At 39.8% G+C, this 21,923-nt stretch overlaps 2 protein-coding genes and 2 long non-coding RNA genes across 4 annotated transcripts; 3 read left to right on the top strand and 1 right to left on the bottom strand.

Moving 5' to 3' along the window:
• Positions 1-672: 672 nt before the first annotated feature.
• mdm4 (MDM4 regulator of p53) lies at positions 673-5,978 on the top strand. Its single transcript, XM_077726550.1, has 11 exons — positions 673-850; positions 1,551-1,630; positions 1,713-1,787; positions 2,058-2,191; positions 2,269-2,318; positions 2,572-2,636; positions 3,890-3,986; positions 4,077-4,237; positions 4,344-4,526; positions 4,614-4,682; positions 4,759-5,978. Exons 2-11 carry the CDS (start codon positions 1,559-1,561, stop codon positions 5,320-5,322), a joined length of 1,470 nt encoding a protein of 489 aa, XP_077582676.1. The 5' UTR covers positions 673-850; positions 1,551-1,558; the 3' UTR covers positions 5,323-5,978.
• A 1,632-nt stretch (positions 5,979-7,610) lies between these two features.
• On the top strand, positions 7,611-8,400 carry LOC144203350 (uncharacterized). The gene is made up of 2 exons (XR_013327669.1): positions 7,611-8,183; positions 8,273-8,400. It is a non-coding gene; the product is annotated as an uncharacterized LOC144203350 (long non-coding RNA).
• Positions 8,401-9,283: 883 nt separating this feature from the next.
• Positions 9,284-9,711, bottom strand: LOC144203568 (uncharacterized). Its single transcript, XR_013327715.1, has 2 exons — positions 9,528-9,711; positions 9,284-9,451 (listed from the first exon to the last, which is right to left on the bottom strand). It is a non-coding gene; the product is annotated as an uncharacterized LOC144203568 (long non-coding RNA).
• Positions 9,712-19,172: 9,461 nt separating this feature from the next.
• Positions 19,173-21,016, top strand: myog (myogenin). The gene is made up of 3 exons (XM_077725807.1): positions 19,173-19,777; positions 20,041-20,140; positions 20,305-21,016. The coding sequence occupies exons 1-3, from the start codon at positions 19,262-19,264 to the stop codon at positions 20,409-20,411; spliced, it is 723 nt and encodes a 240-aa protein (XP_077581933.1). The 5' UTR covers positions 19,173-19,261; the 3' UTR covers positions 20,412-21,016.
• The last annotated feature ends 907 nt before the right edge of the window (positions 21,017-21,923 follow it).

Here is a 21,923-nt window from a genome sequence, read left to right as displayed (position 1 = left end):
AAAGGTTTCTCATAAAATATATTGTTTTTTGTTCTGTTGTCATATTGTTTTAATATAATATATTAGGCATCATTATTGAATCAATCACCTGTAACGATTTACACTGCCTCATACCTGTCAACTGGTACGTTCTCGCCGTAATTGGTACAACTGAAAGCCCATTTTTATATTGGTACGCTGTACACATGAAAATGGTACGCTAAACGGTGATTTTGAGAAAAAAAAATAAATTAAGGCACTTTCTAGCCATTTTTCACCATCCGCCATTGTTTCTTCCCGGAAACGCATGTCTGCCAAGTGATATATGTACCGGCGCCTCTGATTGGCTAAAAAAAAAAGATCATGATAAACATTTCGTTTTGTAACACTTTCACCATGTGATTTCCGTTTCCTGTTCCCTTGTTTATGTTTACTTTCATTTGATCAGCTGTTTCTGGCATTTTCTACTTGTTGTTCGTGATTTTTTACAAAAAAGTAAAGTGGTAAGATTTTCCATGTATTTATACATATATGTAAGGGCGAAAACAAAATTTGGTAAGATCACAAATGGTTCGAGGTTGACAGGTATGCTGCCTATTTCATTTTATTTCTTTTGGTCCTCCAAGCACAAGCAAAATCAATGCAGTGCTTCCCCTGAACGCTAGAGAGCTCTACCTTCTTTAAACAATGCAGCGTTTTCCCGGAAATTCCTTTCGATTGGAACGTTAGTTTCAGCTACTTCTTTGGTGTCTTCTTAGCAAGCGTATACAATGGCGTCTTTCGACTCAGTTTTAAAATGGCAATTGGTCTCGGAACCCTACAATATGGATCGGGCAAAGTAACAACGTTAAAGTGACGCCAGTCCAATTTGGTAAGATTTTTTTCCAACGAACATTGCAGGATTGGGCGAGAACGCTAAATGTTAGCTACTTTTATTCTCTCGCTTCGGTGAGCGTGCTAGATTTGAAATTGGCACCCCGGAATTTTAACCTAGTTCATGCATCAAGTTATTGTAATAGGTTCTAACGTGGTTCATGTGTTTCCCTTTGTTTTGCGGCTTTTGTTGTCCCAGGGGAAATTGGCTACGATTTCATAACGTGGCATTTTCGCAGCTGTCACTCACGAATACAAAATACGTTTGAATTGGTCGGGCGGTTTCATTCCTTTGTTTCAATTTTCATGAAAAAATACAAAAAAAAGATGGATGTGAGGTGTTGGGTTCAGATCCGCTTTGTGCCGAGTATTGCTGACGATGTATAGTCACGTGGGATTTGTGTATTGCGTACATGCGGAGCAGACATTAATGTCATATTCGACAAGGGAACAATTAAATTTGACAATTTTCATGTAATAAAAGGTAACAAACAAATTGCCTCATATCTACTCATATTTTTCTACTCATTATAAAGGATTCCCTCATTCCCATCGTTTGCTTTTGCAATAAATGTCAGATCATTTAGAAAAAAAGCCGTATTCTCAGGGGTGAGTTGTCTTTGTTTGCTGTGACTTCAGGCAACCTGTTAACCCTTACCCAAACCCTTCTAATGATTTTTTTTAAACAAATTACTCAGAGTTGACTATGAGCTCCCTACCAGCCCAGATTTCTGCCTCTGGTACACCATCCAAAGGACAGCCCGTAGAGGGAAATCAGGTACATAAGGAAAACATCATAAATGCATGTTTACTTATCACACAAAGATACATTGTTGAATATTTTTCCAAACACATTTTAGGTACAACCTAAGGCACCTCTCCTGCAGATACTACGCATCGCTGGAGCCCAGGAGGAGCTTTTCACGCTAAAAGAGGTTTGTTGTGAAGTGGAATATTCATTCACCTTGTTGGTGAATGAGTTGATTGTTTTGCATGTTAGGAAAAAAAAATGCAACTATGTATACAGTTTTCCCAATATTCCTCTATATATGACACGCAGCTTGATGCCCGCCAGATTCATTGCTGGCTGTTCTTGCTGTAAATAATAGAAATCAAGTGCCTGTGTTTTCCGTCCAACTGTGCTATTATTAGAAAAGAGTTTTCACTGAAACTGCATTTGTCACCAATATTTTTTGTTTCTTTAGGTGATGCACTATTTGGGACAGTACATCATGGGAAAACAACTCTATGACAAGCAGAGGCAACATATTGTCCATTGCCAGGATGACCCTTTGGGAGAGCTGCTGGAAGTGGAGAGCTTCTCCGTGAAGAACCCGAGGTATATCAAACACCTAGCCATGTATCATCAGTATTGTTTTTGTATACGTTCATTCATTAGTATTTTTATTTCAACAGCCCGGTGTATGAAATGCTCAAGAAATACGTCGTTATACTCGGTAATGCCGGTAAGTGTCTTGGTCAAGTACTGGTCACTCTTTGTCATATTAAGCTTTGATTTATTATTCAGATTTTGGGTTATTTTTTTCCGTCATATTGCTATATAATGCAAAGGTGTGTGCTTGTGTTGGATGTGTGTCTCCTGAGGGTCAGGGCAGAAGAATATCAACAAAAGCATTGCAAGCCTTTACCACAAGTCACACAAAAAAGCGTGTGTGGTGCCGTTCTTGTTTCTGTTACTATGTCTTATTTGAAATGCAGACGCTGCAGAGAATCTTTCTGTGGGCCATGAGTGTATTGATGGCGGAGTGGAAGAACGTGGTCAGGTAAAACTGAAACATGGTGCTTAGAAGAAACGGAGCCCCCAACCTGTCTCGCCTCACCACACACAACTAACTAACAGCTATGCTAATGACTCCTGACAAAAGTGACTCATTTAAATATGCCGCATTGCAGAAAACTGGCAAGTCTTATACAGTATTCTTACAAGAGATTCAACATCTAACTAACTTTCCAACTATATGGCCCAGTTGCCAAAGAAGAAGAAAATATACAAGTGGCATTTTGGGGAGGGCAATTTTTTATTTGATCCAAGAACAAACATGCATTAAAGTAAAAATAGTAAAATAGTAGACCAACAGGCATCTGTTAACATAACGTTTTTAGTATTAAGTATAGCCAAAAACGAACAACAGACTGTTGGTGATCAGAAAGCAAAAGTCTATGGAAAAAAGTGCAATGTATAGTTTGGAAAATACTGTAGTTTGTAGTTTAATAAACATTTTTTTAGAAACTTTCCCGTGGAAAGAACGTGAAAGACTAGGGTTGGCCGGTTGCAACATTTTAACTCGAATGGACCGAACACCTTTTTCACGGTCATTGGCAAACGATGAATTATGAAAAAAGACATGCCTTAACAACCAACAAAGTGTTGCAGCTACCTCACTTAATAGATTTGTTATTTCACTATTTTAGATTGTTTTATACCTTAAAAAATGCTTTGTGTTGGAAAGCAATTAGTATCTTTAAAAGGTGGGGGGAAAGTATTTTTTTTTAGGATTCTGCCCATTAGCGACAATGTCTAATTATTATGTTGTGTGTAATGAGATAAGATGAGGTGGAGGGGCTGCCGTCTTCGTCGGTGTCCTTTTGTACAGAGTGGCACCGTCTCTGTACAACCTCATCCTAGGTCTGGCATGGTGGAAGGCCCCCGCCTCTTAGGTGTGCCCCACTGGCTCCACTTTGGATGGGGGACAGAGTCACTTTCTCTGTCTGTCTCAGAGTTCTCTTCTCTGCTTCGAAATGGAAGATCGCAGCTCCAAGTCAAACAATGGCCTTATGAGATCATGCAAACCTTTTCTCATTTCCCTGTTACTGCATTCTTGTTCTCATTGTCTTCGTTTTGATGTTCTGTTTGTCACCCAAATTCTGGCTTGTCTCCCAACTTAAATGTTTTCACAAACCCTTTCCTGTGGTCAGAGGCAATTTTGACAAGGAGCTGTGTATCTTCCAAGTATTCCAGTTGCTGCTCTGTGATCTTACTTTTTTATTTTTGTTTACCCTCCTCCCCCCATGTTAGATGTACGGGGGTGTCACTAAAGCAGGACTTGAGGGCGCCAGTGATGGGCCACCTCTGCCGTCCTGTTCTCAGAGAAGGCCTCGAGACCCCGATGAAGGTAAAAAAAAAAAAAATGGCTTTGTGCGCTGAGGACACTACCAAATATGCTCAATGTGTTTAATTCTGATCATTTTCAAACTCACTCTAGATTCAATCGAAGGTTTGCCACACTCGGTCTGTAAACGACCAAAATTAGATGTCACTCTTGATGACTGGGACCTCTCGGGCTTGCCCTGGTGGTTTTTGGGTAATCTCCGCAGTAACTACGCCCGCAGGAGCAACGGATCAACTGATATTCACACCAATCAAGTAATGACCCCCCCACCCCCCCTGCGTACCACTTGTACTTTTTTGTCATTTGTGTTTTTAAGCAACAGAGTTTTGGTCTGACTAGTATCTCATGTCTCCCGCACAGGAGGAGGACACAGCCATAGTGTCGGACACCACGGAAGATCTGTGGTTCCTAACGGAGGGTGAAAGTGAGCCAGTGAGCGTGGAGATGAAGGAGGCCGTGCTGGAGGAAAGAAGCGCAGGAGAAGGAGACGCTCCGCTTGATGAGGAGGACGGTGGGGGAAAAGAGGAGAAGACTGATCGAGAGGTAAGAAGGGAACTCAAAGTGTTGTTGTTACACTAACAATGGGATGTAGGTCTTTGTAGATAAACCAATGTGATTGTGTGTATTTAGATGCAGGAAGAGCCCGACGAAGACTCTCAGTGCCTCAGCGACGACACGGATACTGAGATCTCGACGCAGGTTAGCTTAATGAGCCTCGTCTTCCCCCTTCTCGTTGTTTCAAGCGCCGTTTCTTACTTTTGACTCCGCTCGCCAGGATTCATGGCAGTGCAGTGAGTGCAGAAAGTTCAACTCACCTCTGCAGAGGTACTGCGTTCGTTGCTGGGCCCTGCGCAAGAATTGGTACAAAGACGTGCCCCGATTGGCACATTCCCTCTCTGTTCCCGACATCCCGGCGTTCGGGTCCCTGAGCACGCATCGCGAGGATGACTGCAGCGACAATGGCATCGACGTCCCCGACTGCACCCGGGCTGTTTCAGATCCGGTATTCCTGCCGTCCCACTCCACCGCCGACCGACCGATGCCCTCAGTGGCGGCGGTGGCGCTGGCAGTGGTGGCACCTGAGCATGAGCAAGCTTCCACCGGGGAGAGTCAGGAGAGTCAGGAAAGTCTAGGCATGGAGGTGGAATCCCGACCGGAGGCCTTGCTAGAGCCGTGCAAACTTTGTCGAATCCGACCCCGCAATGGCAACATAATCCACGGACGCACAGCCCACCTCCTCACCTGCTTCCCGTGTGCACGAAGGCTTCATAAATTCCAGGCTCCGTGTCCAGGATGTGGAAAGACTATTCAGAAAGTTATAAAGATATTCGTCATCTAGATATCCATCAGAGCCCCTCATTTGCATGCACTCTGTGTATGTGTTTGGCAGATTTCAGTTTAGCACTTTGGCAACTGATGGAGCTGTATTTTGTTTTGGTGTCACATTCTTGACAAGGGATCAATGAGAGCAGATTTATATATTTATTTATGAGAGTGGACATGCAGCTTTTTGAGCCTTTATTGTTAAATAGTTCAATCTTGTGCAAGGTGCTGTCTTAGAGAGTTTTTTGTATACGTACATCTAATTTTGTCTTGTGTTTTACTTTTCGCCTACAGATTTATTTCAGCTCTCTTAAGACATTTTTTCCTCCACCCATGGCCTTTGGTTTTCAATGTGCTATTTGGTTATAGGTTCCAATAGAAGACCAAGTTGAAGGATGAAATGACAATGCTCTTATTACTATCGAATGCTTCAGCTCTCCCTTTGTCGTTAGTCGGAAATGTTCAATTGCTGGATATTTGCATTTAATTTATTTATGCTCATTTTAAATTTAAGTACTTGTTCTTTGGAAGAGCATGCGAATGAAATTTAGGTCTAGTTGCCGAAACGTAGAAATTGATATCCGTCAAAGGGAGTTTGAGGGTTGATTTGAGCTTTTCACTGCCATGTAAGCATTGGTCATTTTGTGTATAAATATATTTTGTTTCCATGCATTTGCATTGTTTGTGAAGTTCGGAAGACAGTTGGAAGGGGCCACTTTATGTCGGGTTCTCGAGTCGCCCTTCGGCCGACCCTCGACCGCTTGCTTAGTCGTCGACCGCCGACACCGGGGAGTGAACTCAAGTTCTCTCCGTGCCAAGGCGAGTGTGCAACCCACTACACCAACTCAAGATTGCCAATGGGGCTGCAGTTAGGAGGAAAAAGAGGGGGGGACATGTCCAAGGTCCTTTTCTTCTTTTTGAGGTGACACTTTTTCTCTCTCATTAGTATGCATCAACTCGGCTTCACAAAAAGCTTTGCTTGTCGTTTATCTCGTGAGTCTTGTTTATGTGCGCGGTGCCAAATTGCCCGGGTGGGAAAGGGAAGAAGAATTTTAAAAAAAAGGCGGTAGGGTGTTGGGCTTCATTCATTTTGAGAGGTTTCGGTAGAGAATATCTGCCCAATACCCTACTGTTCCTGATCCCTTTTCCTAGGGAAAAGCTTGGGGTGGGGAGGGAAATATATTTTATTTGAGCAACTATTTAAGAGGAAGAAAAATAGCAAGAGAAGAAGCAGCTTCTTTAATTGCTGATGGCCTTTTTAAATGACTTCACAAAATTGTACAGATTAAAGAGAAAAGAAATAGAATCATATTGTACATATATGCGACCAGCACTCCTAAGGAAGTTATTATTATTATTAAAGCAATGAGGAGACATTGAACAACGCTGTACTATAAACATTTTCTGTAATGAACCTGAAACTGATGAAAGAGTCTACGATAATAAAAATCCTTGATCATTATGTAAAAAAAAAAAGAACACAGAGTTATTGTTGGGTTTCTTTTTTAATAAATTATATCTAAACCACCACCAGATAACTTGTTTTTCTTTCCTACATAGGAAAAATTGATTTTATCATCCTGATAAAGCTTTGGTTATCAGGGAGTTTTAGATGTAAGTATTTTTGATTGGTATTTTTATTGATGTATAGGGGAATTCCATAGATGAGCAGCAAAATCCTCACTTTACTGTATGAGCGTGGTAAATGCAAAATTACGCCACGCCACAGGAGGGCAGTAGTTGTTGGCTGCAACAAAAAAGAAAAGCTATTGTGCGTAGGCCAACCAGCTGTTTAAATTTGGCACATGCGCGGTACCTCATTCTTTCAGGAAGCCATTTCACTTCCGGCGGTCGAGACACATGCATCCGAACGAGGTAAGTTCTCTTGCGTTTTACGGTCATAAGTGCGTTTTATCACGCCATCGTGAGATTTATTAGTAATCGATTGAGCCCAAAACGCCGGTTAATCTGTTACTTTAATGCCAGCTTCAACACACCGTCGGCAATTGAAGTTTGAGATCCTTTTCCTCTCCAGATGTGTGCCGCATCTGACTAGCTATTTGAGCATTAGTGACACGACGACACTTTTCATTTGGCTTTAATTGTATTGTCCGTTTTCTGTCCATTATTCCGTCGTGTAGAAATACTTTTAATCTAATCAAACAAAGTCGAGATGTCAATGTAAGTATAGTTAGTTTGATGGTTAGATGAAATCCAGTGGCACGACTTGTGTTGTATGTAAACCGATTTCACACTTAACATTATTGATGCAAAATAGTGATGTCAACTTTCTTATAACTGTTATTGCTACTGTGTATATTTAATCACCTAGTCTGATAAAGGGAAAAGAAAAGCTCAACACGGCGCACTAACTTATTTTCATTTATTAGCTTGATCGTATATTAATAAGTTTTTTGTCAGATTTATCAGCATGAGTATAGTTAGTTTGATGGGTAGATGCTCTCTCCTAAATTACATCCAGTGGTACAATTAATGTTGGATGTAAAGATAGATTCCACCACGAGTGCCATTTCCAATTTGTAATTGTTCTGATTTCACACTATAAAAAATATTGATACAAAAATGGTTACGTCAACTTTCTTCTAACTGTTATTGCTACTGTGTATATTTAATCGCCTTGTCTGAAAAGGGAAAAGAATAGCACGTAGCAGTCACTAACTTATTTTCATTCATTATCTTGATTGTATATTATTAAGTTTGTTGTAAGATTTCTCCATTTTGCAATAATAGTTTTGCAACTCCCAACTAGTTTGGTTAAATCAAGTTCTCTCTTTTTAGCATCCGGATGCAGCTCTTCCAGAGTGTCCAGAACACACGCCCTCCAGGTTAAAGGAGAGGAGATTGGGCCAGATCAAGGTAAAATTAGTTCCAAAGAAAACATTAAGCCTTTTTGGTGAATCTTAATTCTCTATATTAAGTTTTGTTTTCTTCTTTGTACACATCAGGTCCATGTCACTTGTGACTTATCTGCACTTCAGAGATGACTGGCAGGCTTCTCAAAGGTTAACGTATTTGTTTATTGCAAAGTATCCAAGTCTTCATCCAAACTAAATAAAAGCTTTAAATATTATAATCTTGTGGAACTCCATGATGTGATATCTGATCTTTATGGTGAGGTTTCACTGAACATAAGTTGGTGTTGTGACCTCTTATATAGGTAAAATCCACAAGGAAATTATTAAAGATTAGAAACTTCATTTGTTGAAGTAGATTTATCTTAAGTCAATTTCCCGAGTACAAGACTAGTGTTTATTCTTTCTTCAAGTGTTTACTCTCCTTGGTTAAAAAAAAAAAAAAATCCTAAATATATATTGTTTCTCCAGCTTTATAAAAAAAATATTCTAAGTGTTAACTGGTCCAACTTTCTTTTAAAATATGGTTTATTCCTTCAGCTATGAAAAAAGTTATATTCCCCTTGGTTTTAAAAAAAATTTAATCCTAAATATATTATTTCTCCAGCTTTATAAAAAAAATATTCTAAGTGTTAACTGCTCAAACTTTTTAAAAAATATTTATGCCCCCAGCTTTCAAAGAAAATATATGCTAGATATATGTACCCCCAATTTTTGGATATTAAATTTATTCTCCCAGCTTTTTTGTTCTAATTTTTATATTCATTTCCCCAGCTTTTTTACCTACATAGATTCCACCATCTTTTATTATCATTTTTTTTGCCTGTGTTAATTCCCCCAGCATTTTTAAAAAAAATATTCTAAGTGTTTATTGCCCTTTTTTTTGTTCATTTTTTTCTAAGTATTTATTGCCCTTTTTTTGTTCATTTTTTTCTAAGTTTTTATTGCCCTTTTTTTTGTTCTTTTTTTTTTCTAAGTGTTTATTGCCCTTTTTTTTATTTAATTTTCTAAGTGTTTTTTCCAAATCTAAAATGTTTATTTGTAAATAAAATATTTTAACTTTGATTGTGACTTGCATCTTTTGTTAAAGACAAAACACATGCATACATTTAAAAGCTTTTATTTTGAAAAACTTGAACAAAATAAAGTAATTCCTCCAGTCACCAGCAGGAAATCCAGGAAATAAAAGCTCCAGCTTTTATTTTGAAAAAGTTTGTAGATTGGTTCCCGTTGGTGGTCCAGCATCGTAAAAAATCGAATCTTCTCCACCCTCTGGTGGAGAAGATTCGAAAATTGAAAAAGGGGGGTTTGTACACAGTTAGTTCAAAAAACAATGAGAAGGACTCACCTTTTATTTTGAAAAAATGAAGTAGTTCCTCCTGTCACCAGCAGGAAATCCAGAAAATAAAAGCTCCAGCTTTTATTTTGAAAAAGTTTGTAGATTGGTTCCCGTTGGTGGTCCAGCATCGTAAAAAATCGAATCTTCTCCACCCCCTGGTGGAGAAGATTCGAAAATTGAAAAAGGGGGGGTTAGTACAGTTTGTTCAAAAACCAATGAGAAGGGCTTACCTTTTATTTTGAAAAATGTCACTGGTTCACGATCCAGCAGAGAAAAAATTAAGGCATCTGAGACTATCTGTTCAATGGTGGAATTCTGTAAAACAAGAAGGGGTCAATACATGAAGTTTAGGACAACTTTTATTTTGAAAAATGCATAGATCAGTGCTGGCTATTACACCAACACCAGTCTATGCATTTTTTTCAAAATAAAAGGCAAGACCTTGCAAATGGTTGAGTAAAAAATATATTCACAAGGGCTTACCTTTTATCTTGAAAAAAATGCATAGATCAGTGCTGGATGTTACACCAGAATTAATCTACAATTTTTTTTCAAAATAAAAGGCAAGACCTTGCAAATGTTTTTTAACTTAACCATTTGCAAGTGAGATTTTACCAGAATCAGGGAGTGGTGTAGTCCATCTCGACTTGGGTGGAATTCTGGAAACAAAAAAAAAGGGTCAATATACAAAGTTAAGTAAAAAAAAAAAAAAACATTTGCAAGGTCTCAACTTTTATCTTGAAAAAATGCATAGATCAGTGCTGGATGTTACACCAGAATCAATCTATGCATTTTTGTAAAAATACATTCGCAAGGAAGGTTTTACCAGAATTGGGGAAATCTTTCATTTTGAAAAAAATAAAACATTTGGGGCTAAATACTTGAATGCCTTGAGTTTTTCAGTCAATCATTTAAAATCTATTCATTCTTAAAATGCTTGTTTTTCTCTTCTTACACCAAGAAAAAAAGTTATTTTACCATATACAAGTCAAAAATGACCCCTGCACTATGGTTGAATAAATCCCTCACTTATATTTTGTCAAAACCACATTTAAAACTGAAAGTGAATGGGGTAAAAGTACATGATTGTTTTAATCCATCAAATATTAGCGGTTCCACTACATGGCAGATTATTTATTTAAATTCAGAAAAATGTGAAAAGCCACATTGAAACTCAAGCAAAAGCTACTTCTCTATTTGCCATTATAGTATTTATTTTAAAAATTAAATTCAATATGCATAAACCTACCTTAAATTTTTCCTTTATCGCAACATGTCTGGTCTACATTAACCATGATAATTAAGGGATTACCGTTTAGCCTAGAGGTCTTTGAAAAAGTTAAGGGGCTAAAATTATATAATTTATTTAAGTGCTCAGTGCATGGCAGACTACTTTTTTAAATTCAGAAAAATGTGAAAAGCCACATTGAAACTCAAGCAGAAGCTACTCTTCACTTGCCACTATAGTATGTTTTTTTAAATTAAATTCAATAGGGATGACCCTAATTTAAATTTTTCCTTTATAGCAGCCATGTCTTTTCTACATTAACCACGATAATCGAGGGATTACTGTTTAACCTTGAGGTCTTAAAGAAAGCTAAGGGGCTAAAATTATATTATTTATTTAAGTGCCTAGTGCCACTACATGGCATATTACTTTTTTAAAATCAGAAAAATGTGAAAAGCCACACTGAAACTCAAGCGGAAGCTACCCCACTTGCCACTATAGTATTTTTTAAATTAAATTCAATTGGGTTGACCCTACTTTGCGGTTTTTCCATTTATCACGGTCCACATTGACCGCGATAATCGAGGGATTACTGTTAATTCCTTTCGCATCCACTAATGCATTTGTGTGGGTGATTTATCCACAGATTTTTGCAATTAAAAAAACGCAAAGTCATTTAGTGATTTCATTCAAAATTGGACGAAAAACGAGCCAATTGCGCAAATCCTTAAATACTGAAAGCTGACGTTTAAATGTTAAACGGGGAAAATCGGAACTATTTAAAAATGACCCACTTGGTTATGGCGTCGACGAGTTGATCCTTTCTGGTCGTTTCGGCCACATTCTTGATGTTTCCCAGTAGTCGGTGGTGCTCGTTGAGGGACTGAAACACACAAAGGAATGATTAGTTTTAAAACAAAGAGCGATCGGTAACGCAATGCAGCCAATTTGTTTGCAAACATTTTGCCGTCATGGCTGCATCACGCTAACGGAGCATGCTACCGTCACCGATCACTCTTAAGATGAGAACCGGGGCTTCGAAATCCCCAAACGACGACATACAACATGTGCAGCAACGTCTTGAGAGAAGTTTGTCAGCCATTCTTCGTCAAATCGTCAGCTCTGAGCAGCTCTGAGCAGCTCTGCAGTACACGCCCGTGCAGTCTCAATCGCCATTTTGCTGGATGACATCGACTATTTGAACTCTCACCTCGGCCACGCCCATTAAACATAGAAAAACACAAAATAGAAATTGTTTTCATAATAACGTGCATTAGTCAGTGTGTGTGTGTGTGTGTATGTAAAAGGTTATATTCCGAACTGCCTTCGGCATAGGTGTTGAAACGTTTTATCCAAGGAAATGGGGTTAAACACTTAGTCATTTTTTGGACAAAATGCTTCATCCACCATTGAAGACTTATTAAGTTAAACACTTAGGCATTTTAACTTATTCCTTTAACTGAATATTTGGAAAATCTTTGCCGGCTCTGGGAATTGAACCCAGGACCACACCGGTGGTAGACTGATGACTTAGCCACTGGGCCACCAACCTGTAAGTGAAAACAGTAGTACTTATAGTTTTATCCAAGGAAATGGGGTGAAACACTTAGTCAGTTTTTGGACAAATTGATTCATCCACCACTGAATACTTATTCAGTTAAACACTTAGACATTAATACTTATTCTTTTATTTGAACAATTCTGGGAAAATCTTTGCCTGCATTGGGAATTGAACCAGGGACCAAAGAGTTGGCAAAGTGATGACTTACCCACTGGGCCACCACCCTAGCCAAAGAATAAGTCATTGTATGACAGGCCAGCTGTCTTGTGTCCTCCCCTTTGCGACGGGTGTGCAGCACCTGTGTCTTTTAATTTCTTTGCTTACGCAGTTTTCTCCTCCTTGGGCTCGTCGCCCTTCAAAAGAACCTTTCTATTGCCAAACTATAGCTATTTGCGCTTACAGTGGAATCCCTCCAAATGAATCTTTTATGGTGAGTGAAAATGATCAATTGACATTATGAGGAGAAACTGATTAAGTTTGGTCTGATGGCTGTAAAAATCTAACATGTTCAAGTTAATTTAATTAAATGTATACATTTACATGTATACACACATAAATACTTGTATAGATTTACATGTATACACACATAAATACATGTATACATTTACATGTATACACACATAAATACATGTATACATTTACATGTATACACACATAAATACATGTATACATTTACATGTATACACACATAAATACATTATACATTTACATGTATGCACACATAAATACATGTATACATGTACATGTATACATTTACTAGTTTTCTTGATAAATATGATAAATACCTTAGCTAAAGCAGCGTGTTGGAATGAGTGGTTAATATGTCGGTCTCACAGCTCTGGGGTCCTGGGTTCAAATCCAGGTCACGGCCATCAATCCATGGTGTCCCCTGCCTCTGGCCTGGAATCAGCTGGGATGGGCTCCAGTACCTCCCATGACTCTAATGAGGATAAGGCAGTTCAGAAAGAGATCTGATGAGAAATTAAAATAAATCAAAACAGAAATATTGTACATGGATTATGCCTTCTAATAACACTACAGTTGATAAATAATGATAAAAAAAACCACACAAAATAACATTTTTAGAAAACCACCCAAAAAAACGAATAAAACGAATCATCTCTTGATATTTTTCATTTCATCTATTTAATAACAATGTAAAAAAAGGACAGTTAAGTTAAAAAATGTCAAAAAAATGAAGGAATGCTATTCATCAATATTGCATTAACCCATTGCACTGACAACAATAGACATCCAAATCATTTAAACAGTGATGCTTAACATTTGGATGCACCTCTAAATTAGACATTTTTTTAAGTCTTCAACTGACAGCCTCCGCATTTCATAGAAACAATTGTACTGTGCTCCACTTAGAAAAGAAAAAGTGCAGGAAGACCAAAAAACACCTTGTGGGGGCGATGTCACTGCCCTCATCACGACTCCCTATCAACGCGACTCATCCGCCAGACATCACAATGCCCACCACAGTTACAACACGTCGTTCTGACTGATTCTTCCATGCCGTCAAACGCGTCACTCGGCATTCCAAGAAGAATGGCACGCAACAATGGTGACTTGGCATTGGGTACACTTTGCAATCAGCAGAATGGCACCCCCCGGGGAGCGGGAGAGAGGGGGGCCGATTTCCATTCCATAGCGACACTACCTCCGTTTCAGCATCCCAGAATAACTCTGCACATTCTCGCTTGAACCCCATAAACTTCCTGGAGGGAAAGTACTGGTTGCGTTGACTAATTCTGTGCCTTTATATAGACAGCTCTTTTCGGAAGTGTGATCTATTCTTTTCAACAATATGTAAACACATAAATGGCCCATTTGCTACATTTAAAAAAAAAACATTTTTATAGAATGTTTCCATCTCAATCAGGATTGTGCGTTCTTTTGTATATACATAAAATGAGAATTTTATAAGATGCTTCTGTTCAATAAAAACTGGGCAGCAGTCGCATTATGCCAATGGGCCAAATAGTTTTGTGGGAACCCCTTTTGAACTATGTATACAATATATTCTGTATGTGTGGCCCCCAAATTGCTCCAGCCTGGTGGAAATGTAACCTTAAATTTCACACCAGAAACAAGAGCTATTGAAATATATATCCTTAATGAAAAAAATGAGTGGAAATATTACTTGACAAATCTATTTTTGTTTTACTTTGCCTCTAAATTAGAGGATACTTTACTCTTTGTTTAAAAAAACTGAAACAGATGAGTGCACTGTATGTTTATAATGACTTAAAAAAATATTAAGGGAGGTATAGTTGGAGAACAGCATTTCATAAGAGTGACAGGCAACTCTTATTTCCTTTTCAAATGAACTCTTAAATTATTTCCCATTGATGGCTATGATGATGATTACACCAAAGCGTTGAGTCTCAGGCTGTTATTTTGTGTTATGCCTGAGCTCCAAAGCATGTTTGTGGGAAGTGGGTTATGAATGCTTGCGCGTGTAAGTGTTTATGTTTGTATATATGTTTACTTCCTATGTGCGGACGCCTGGCAGCGAGTGGCATGCCAGAGAAGGGAAGGGCAGCGGATGGTCCGGCGTCCATTCCTGTGACTTAACCTGACACCACTTGCACTAAGACGGCGACAGCTGCACACGCACATGCCGCCCATTCTGTTTGTTGTCGGGATTACTGTGCGATAAAAGCACCAGTGAGCAGCGGCACGGTCGGGCTAAACAACTACTGTTTCCTTCCCGACTTCCAAAGCTTTCTCCGGGGCCTCCGGAGCCCTGTGAAAACACAGGTGGGCCACTTCTTTCCAAAAGGGAATGAATGAGGCTATTCTCCCTGTGATTAAATGAGACATGGTAGTACCGGGTCTTCTTTCGACATCAGTCAAATGAGACAGCTTATGTAAGGGCCAGTTACTCAATACGAGAGCGGTGAGGAATCGTCATCGATTTTGTCTGTCTCATCAAGTCCTTGTGACCTTCAGAAAAAAAAATCAGAATGGTGTTAGAGTATGTAACCTAGTAAGTTAAGATTTTCTGCTTTTACTCGTAGGCATAAACTTAGTGGCAGTCACTCAGTGGCAGTAGCCTGAAACAGCGGGCAAACAAGTTGAAATATAATGATCATTACATGTGTATATTCTTTATCCCCAGTGAAGAATGATTAATGTAGCTGTGTCACTCGTAAAACTGTAGAATGGTGATCATTTCTAGTATCTGAATTCTACTGCCTCCAAGTGGACAAGGCACACAGGTTTGAAGGAACAGAGCAATGTCCATTACGTTGAAGGTGAAAAAAAACGAAACAATTCTTTCTAATTTGACAATCCAAACATATTAAAAGACAGTTTCCTATCATCCGGATTGAAGTTAATTCATTTTGTCTAGCGTTGTACTTAAAAAACAAAAACAAAACAGGACTCTCTTCTTTTCTATTCAAGTCCAGGCCATGAAGATGCTACTTTATCCAACGTTAATCAGCACTCTCCGTTTTGTTATCGTATTCTACAATTGCGTGTCTGAGATTTCCTGACCATGCTCAAATGGCAGGCATGCAGGTCAGCGATGTTCTTGAGGCTAACCTGGGGATAGGGGTTAGTGGAGCGGGGGGGCATCAGGGTTGATGGGGACAACTAATTCTCTCCTCTTCCTCCCCCTTCCTCCCTCCAGCTCAGCTGTCCAAAAATATGCTGCTTCTTGTCACCAAGAAGAAGTGGAACAGTGTTGCCAGTAATAGGGCAATCCCTGCTAACCCTGACTGTTATATGGTGCCTTGAGATAAGAGTGCAAACGTTTGAGCTATGAGTAGTATATAATAACTTTTTTGGTTTGTTTGTCTATTTTTTTTATTTACTTTTCAAATGTACGCTTGAAATATAAACAATGTATATTAGCTGCTGTGTCAATTCAATTACCTTAAACTTCAAGCCACTTGAAAATAAAGAATAAATTCATAGTATGTATAAAACACAGGGAACCAAATACAACCTTTTAAATCATCCATACACACACAATATAATTAGATCTTTTTTTTTTGAGAGTCTGGAAGGAATTAATGTCATTTCCATTCATCGATGAAAGTTTATTTGGGATACGCATGAGTTCAAGAAACAAAATGAACAATGAGCTCATGTATTTTTCTTCTGAAAAATTGAAAAACTCAGTCCATGGACGGATGTTTCAAGTTTAGAATCATGGTTTATAAATTATTGCGCTGATTAATAAGTAACCTTCAATGTCAGACTATACCTCAGTAATTATAGAGAAAACTTTAATTTGACAGTGGGATCCATTTCCTGCGAACAAAGTAAACAGTAAGTAAACACCATCCCAGCACACTGCTCTGTTTTATTACATGTCAAGTGTTCACTTGAAAATTGCTGAGGAGGGATTTATCCCTGCAACAGGCAGTGTGTTGACCTGACACACACACTTATGTGCGTGCACCCCATACACACACAAACACACACACGCACCCAAGCACGCACAAACACACAAACACACACACGTCCCTAGTTGCGCTGACAATGGGCTCGGATGTGAGACTCATGAGTGACTGAGACTCCTGTCGGACACCCGGACCAACACAGGCGTCTTTGTACTCCCTCCACCATCAGTGACCATCCATCACCGATTAACCTGACAGGCCACTGCAGCTCTGCCTCGAGCCTGAACCACACCAGAACACGACGCACTAGAAAAGAAAACTCAAACGCTGCCCGTCATTTTATACCGCAGACTTGAATTGACCTCTGACGCCAATGGTTTTAACCAATACAATTGATTGCTCTGCATCATAAAATTCAATGAATAGCACATGTAAGCCCTTGATATTTATTGTAAGTGTAGTAGTACAAGTATGTAGTACACAAGTACTAGTAACTGTACTTACTGTACTTATAAGGACATAATTCAAACTGTCTTGAGAGTTAAAGCAAGGGAATCTTAAATATCTTTCATCTTTAATCAATGGACTACAATGACCTTAACTGTGCTCGCCAACTTTTAGGCTTAGTCATCATATGTATTGATGGCTCTTTGAAAAACATTTTTTAAACATAGAAAGTCATTGAAACTAAAATAAGCAACAAAAATAAAGTTAAAATATGATTTTTACTTCATCTTGCACCCCTAAACAGACAAGGCAGTGTTATGACTGACAATAATCAATCAGTCCACTTATTCTCTTTAGCAAAGGGATGCAACTTTGACCGTGTCTCTCCGCCAGTGGTAGGTGAGACATATCCTGGGAAGATTAACACTCCATGCTTTGGCAACAACTGGCAGGGGGAGGTCAGTACAAGGCAGAACATTTCCACCTCTGCATGTTTATTTCATCACTCTTCTCAGAGTAAAAAGAGCCGGTGACAACGCTACGTTGAGCTCTGTCTGTTCCTGCACATGCTTGTCTGCTTTTCGCAAGGTCACTACATCATCATGCTAAAAAGAGGGACCCAAATACTTAAAAAAATGTAGTTTAACTTTTTTTTTTAATTTTAAATGTCCCTTTCCTACATACCAAAGGCAGGCAGAATGTGAAGCTTTAGTTAATGCCTTTAAGCAAACCTTCCATGTGAGCTATTTCAGTGGAACATGACACTTGGGTCAAAAATAGAAAAAGGACATTTCCGGCTATTCTTGTTATCCTTTAACAATGTTTCCAAAATTACGAGGACATTTGAAATCTGATTAGAATTGGATCTTTTTTCTTCTTCTTCAAATTTGAGGAGATTTGAGAGATCAGTCTGTTTGTCTTTTCAAGGTCAGTCTTTTTTTCCATTAATTTTAGATGACTGGAATTTTACACAGCGTAATCGTAAGAGCTGTGTTAAAATACTTTCAGCTTTTTTTTATGGTAGTTTTGCTTACAATAGCACTCTTAACCCTTTCAAGGACAGTGGTCACTTCAGTAGACCCTGATTCCAGAGTAAATAGTATATAGAGACTTAATTTAAATTAAAGAGGTAAGGTCATTAAAAAATTGAGATCTTGGAAATGTCGACATTTATGGAAATTGCTGAGGGACTTGCGACTTATTTGTTGGCAAAGAGTTTTATATAAACCTCAAAGAGATGCCATCCATATCCCAATCATGACCTTTTCTGAAATGGCTATTAATTACAAAGTTAGCATTCTTGACATCTTCTCTGAAGGACTATTGACCATTGCAACATGTTTTTTTTAATGTTTCACTTCATTAGCCCATAGTCATTATTTTTCAGCCACCAGAAATTATTCTGTTGTCAATTTTTTTTAAATAGACATTTTGAAATGATATATAACGTGCCTACGAGGGCAATCATTGTGACGTCATGGAAAAAAAATGAAGGATTAATCTACCTACGACCGACCTAGTTCACGTAAACAGCATATCATGGCCTCATTTCATTTGAGTCAAACAACTTTTTGTCATTGCGTGTCATTGGAATAAGTGACAGCTGCCGTCAGGCTGTCCGTACCCAAGCGGGTGGCTCCATTGTGGAGGACTTTGGCGTATAATGTCATGGATGGAGACGTGAGGCGGGGATTAGCTCATTAAGACGGGCATCTTTGATGCTCGGTTATCTTTCCCATTTCCCCGGCAACTCGATCATACGCTAGGCTCCCGAGACAACGCGAGCGAAACGGCCCCCACCTGACACGCGCACACGGGCCGAGAAAGCTCCAGAGATCAGGGCCCGGCTGAGATATGAAGCGTAGATGTGCAGCAACAGCTAAATGTCGTGTCAGGTTTCTGGGGGCTCGTGCTAAATTTAACCCGGTGATCCTGCAGCAGGGCAGAGGGGTTTAAATGCCAGCTTACAGTTGCTCCACACCAGTTGTTCCCCACACGTCTTCCAGTCATCACAACACAGGCCAAGGCTGAAGGAAGGCGCGCACGAACGCACGCACACACGCCTACACTCCACCAAACAGTTCCAGGCACAGGACTTGACCACCACGCTTGCTAGCTCCAGGGATCAAACATACACTTCAATATGGAGCTTTTTGAGACCAACCCTTACTTCTTCCCAGACCAACGCTTTTATGAAGGTGGCGAAAACTTCTTCCCAACTCGTCTGCCCGGGGCGTATGACCAAACTGGCTACCAGGACAAGACCTCCATGGTGGGCTTTTGCGGGACTCTTTCAGGGGGCGTCGCGGCCGTTCAGCCGGAGGATAAACCCTCGCCGTCCAGCTTGTCGCCCCACTCCGAGCCCCACTGCCCGGGGCAGTGCTTGCCGTGGGCTTGCAAACTCTGCAAACGAAAGACGGTGACTATGGACCGTCGGCGAGCGGCCACGCTCAGGGAAAAGAGACGCCTGAAGAAGGTCAACGAGGCTTTCGATGCCCTGAAGAGGAGCACCCTAATGAACCCCAACCAGAGGCTGCCCAAGGTGGAGATCTTAAGGAGCGCAATCCAGTACATTGAAAGGTTACAGGCCCTGGTATCGTCCTTCAATCAACAAGACAACGAGATGGGACTCTACCGGACCGGACAGAACCAGCCCAGAGTGAGTGTTCGAGGAAGGGGTTAAGATTCCAGCTAAAAATTATGACCTGGCTGTTTATGTAATGAGAGAAACTGTTGAAATCTGGATTAACAACCACTTTAAATCAATGTCAATTCCATTTCAATACCTCCGTTCTAGTCATCCAAAAGTTAATTTGGCAATGTGTGGGGTCTCCTGTGCGTGTGTGTGTGGCTACGGTCTTTTTGTGTCATAACACTGTGACTGACAGCGACTTCTGCTTGTCTGCGTCTCCATGGCAACAGGTGTCGTCGTCAAGCGAGCCTAGTTCGGGCAGCACCTGCTGCAGTAGCCCCGAGTGGAGCAGCACGCCGGATCAGTGCACGCAAAGCTACAACAGTGAGGGTGAGGCCACTTCACACCAACACACACACACTGGCAGAAAACTGGCTTAACTGAATTTAGAAGGGAGCTTTATGGGGGTTCTCCACTCGGAGTTTCCTGAATTTTAGACTTATAACAGCCCAGATGAATGAATGTTCACTCACCGGATGTGCGACTCTCTACAGAGCTCCTGAGCGCCGCCGATTCTCCCGAGCAGACCCTGACGTCCATTGTGGAGGGCATGGCCGCAACAAACGGGGCAGTGAGCTTTTCGGTGGACATTCCCAAATGAGAACTTCCACTGAGCGGACCCCAGAGATAGAAAAAGAGGACACGGCGCCTTAGACACAATGAAGCGAGACAATCAGAAAAACAGGCTGTTATTTCCTATTTAAATCACAATTCAACTTGACGGTAACTTATATTTTAATGGGGTCCGCGACACAGAACGAATTCCGCCTTTGACCTTTATTCCCCGCCTTAAGGCACAGTTCGGAGAGTCAGTCAAAAGCTTGCAGTTGAAAAGGCCTAGTTTTTCCTCCTTACTTAATTTAAGCTTTCCTCCTTTCGAAACCTTTCCCTTCTCTTTCATTCTTGTTTTGAGTGTGTTTTTATGCAGACAAAGAACCATGAGTTTGTGGGGCCAACATGTACCATGGCAATTTTGACCAACATCTGCTTAATTTTGAACTGGTTACGGATGCTAGCGATGTAAATACGTTCCCTTTTTCTACAGAGTGGTTTTGACAGTTTATTTTCTATTCTTTTTTTGATTTGTTTGATTTTTTGCTAACTTATTTTTGGACTTTTATAACTAAGATTGTTGTGTATTTGTAGATGTTTGGAAATGTGATATTTTCTGACCAGTCCTTACAATAAAGACCATTTTGATTATTCTTTCTGTGCAAGCTTGTCAATTCCATGTCTACTGTCACAAAGAACGTCATATCTACACAGGCAAAATTACAATCTTGAGATTTTAGATTTGATTAAATTAAATTTCTCTCATCACCTACTTGGGAAATTCATTTTCTTTTTTATGTAAATTTTGTGGCAACCTGTTAGGAGTCGTGTCTAGTAACAGTCAAAGTAACACTTTATACTCATTACTGGATTCAAGATGTTAATTTAACTTCCAAATATTGATCAAGATTTTTATGGGCTAAAAATAGTTCAAATAAACACCCCGTTACGATCAGCCTTGACTGCAGGGTGGAGTGGAACCCAGGAACTGGAAGCTGGCATTGAGAGGGAAGTGCTGGTGCACAACTTAAAGGTTTTAAGCTAAAAAAATATATATATATATTCCCAAATAATCTCACAAACATTAAAACTGGAAATACATGTTACAAAAATACAAACTTACCTTGAGAGTACGAATACGAGGGACTTGTGCATTGACGTAGGCTGACATAACAAACACAGAAAATCAGGCAGGGGTTGATGACAATGATAAACACCTGGGACACACAAGGGAAGAAGTGACAAGAAAAACACAGCAGGTCACACTCATGAAAAATCACACCCAACCAATCAAAACCCAACAAAACATGACTCACCCAGTGGCACTTGACTTTGGTTTTACAGCAGAAGAAACTTTATGAGGGTGGCCCGGTGGGGCGAGTGGTTAGTGTGTCGGCCCTGCAGTCCTGGGTTCAAATCCAGGAGGGTGCTCTAATTTCCTCCCACATTCCAAATACATTCATAGCAGGCTGACTGGATGCTCTAAATTGCCTTTAGGTATGAGTGTGAGTGTGCATGGTTGTCTGTTTCCTTAAACCCTGTGATTGGCTGGCCACTGGTT

This window comes from Stigmatopora nigra, chromosome 10 (assembly GCF_051989575.1).
Source record: "Stigmatopora nigra isolate UIUO_SnigA chromosome 10, RoL_Snig_1.1, whole genome shotgun sequence".
Classification (NCBI taxonomy): Eukaryota; Metazoa; Chordata; class Actinopteri; order Syngnathiformes; family Syngnathidae; genus Stigmatopora; species Stigmatopora nigra.
The sequence above is the reverse complement of the archived record's forward strand: the minus strand, read 5'-3'. Positions and strand labels throughout refer to the sequence as shown.